A 1,728-nucleotide genomic window follows, 5' to 3' on the forward strand; every position below is an offset into this window, starting at 1 on the left:
TGTCACCTCTTGATGACATTTGGCAGAACAAGGAACAAAAAAGGTCCTACCAGATGTGGGCCAATAAGTTCTGGGAGAGTCCCGAGTGCATGAAGATGTCCTTCACTTCCAGGCCACTGACAAAGCCATCCAGGTCCAGGTCCGTCTTCAAGAAAATCTCGTCGTAACAAACCTTGTCGGTCAGTGGCACCACCCAGTTTGCTGGGGGCTGAAACAACACCCAAGCCTGATTTGGGAAAGACGTCCCAGACCCAACATTCCTCCGCAGGAGGCCAGAAATGGAAATTCATCCCAAGCCACCATCTCTTAAAAGTCTGCCCATCAACTCTCAGGGCAGCCGCAGCCTACCTGTCCTTGCTTGAGGCTGTGCTTGGGAGAGAGGCTGCCAGCGCTATTGAGGCTGTTGATGCTGCCGTGGGATGGGGTGGAGCGCAGGCTATCCTTGGGCGGAGGGCTAGCTGGAAGCACTGGCACTGCCCCAGGGAAGATGACAGGAGCCTTCTTCCGCTTGGTGGGGGGCACGAGAGACGGGGGTAACACGGAGGGGACAGGTTCCTTCTCCAGGGCTCGGTAGACTAGGTGCATCGCCTGCAAGGACCAGGAGGGGAAATGTCTGCAGGGGGGGAGGAGGAAGCAGCGGTGGTGCCAGAGACTAGGATCTGGTTGAGCATAAGTGGGGAAAAGAAATGGGGTGGCAGGCTCTGACCCAGTGATCCCCACCTCCAGTGCTGACACTCAAGGCAGGAGGCCCCAGTCATCCCCACATTGGCCAAAGAGGAGGACTTGGAAAACCTACCACTGCAAACTCATCTCTGTCCAAGTGGCCGTCCTTATTGATGTCACTCAGATCCCAAACCTGCAATTGGGGGAACACAAGTGGGGAAGGCAGGAATTGGGGTGGAGTGGGATAGAAATTGGTGGGAGGAGGAAGGGAGAGAGAAAAAGGATATCAGACCAACAGCTAAGTGGCGGAAAGTTGCTGGAGGTTTTGCGTGAGGAACTCCTGCATTTCAGAAAGGGGTGCCTCCGGCGATCACTTTGCATCTCTGCCCGTGTGTGTGTGTGTCTGTCCCTATGTGCATTTGTATATCACTCCTTCAACTCCCACTATGGAAGGGGATTATTCAATCAATACAACTGAAACAACTACAGCCATACCAACATTAAGCGCTAACAGCAGAAAACAAAACAACAGGAATAAGAAAAGATGTGGGGTCCTTCTTTTCCTATGGAAAAGTTACTTTGAAGACCTGCAGTTCTCAAAATTCCCAGCTGCCATGGACTAAGCCACATGCAAGTACAGCTGGCAGGGGAGTCATCTGATTTCCAAGGCTGCCCCCTTGTAGTTGGGCATCTCTTGTCCCCTTAAAGTGGTGACAGGTGATACAAACCCAATTCCAAAAAGCCAAAGCTGCCCATGCGCCCATTAAGTTGGGCCTCAATTGGAGCCAGTTGTCCACGAGAATCCTTTTGTCCTCATCTGAACCAACCAGAAGGCCCGGGTCACACATTCCAGCCACCGTGACACGCACATACACCAGGGGCAGAGGCTGGACGGAATGAGAGGGAAGAAGAAGAGGAGGAGGAGGGAGTTTGGCTTACCCTGCCCAGGACATCCAGAGGCAGCTTGGAGTTTATCAACACTGGTTTCACTTTGTCTCCTGAAAGTAAACCGTTGACAGGCAAAAGGCTTTCAAAAATGCCATCAAACTTGGCTCTCTCTTCCAC

General features: G+C 52.6%; 1 protein-coding gene across 1 annotated transcript; it reads right to left on the reverse strand.

The window, feature by feature from the left end:
• Positions 1 to 23: 23 nt before the first annotated feature.
• On the reverse strand, positions 24 to 1,722 carry LOC121918618 (epidermal growth factor receptor substrate 15-like 1). The gene is made up of 4 exons (XM_042444634.1): positions 1,603 to 1,722; positions 797 to 856; positions 349 to 588; positions 24 to 208 (listed from the first exon to the last, which is right to left on the reverse strand). Exons 3-4 carry the CDS (start codon positions 583 to 585, stop codon positions 47 to 49), a joined length of 399 nt encoding a protein of 132 aa, XP_042300568.1. The 5' UTR covers positions 586 to 588; positions 797 to 856; positions 1,603 to 1,722; the 3' UTR covers positions 24 to 46.
• Between the last annotated feature and the right edge of the window lie 6 nt (positions 1,723 to 1,728).

The sequence above is a fragment of the Sceloporus undulatus genome, unplaced genomic scaffold (genome assembly GCF_019175285.1).
Source record: "Sceloporus undulatus isolate JIND9_A2432 ecotype Alabama unplaced genomic scaffold, SceUnd_v1.1 scaffold_19993, whole genome shotgun sequence".
Lineage (NCBI taxonomy): Eukaryota > Metazoa > Chordata > Lepidosauria > Squamata > Phrynosomatidae > Sceloporus > Sceloporus undulatus.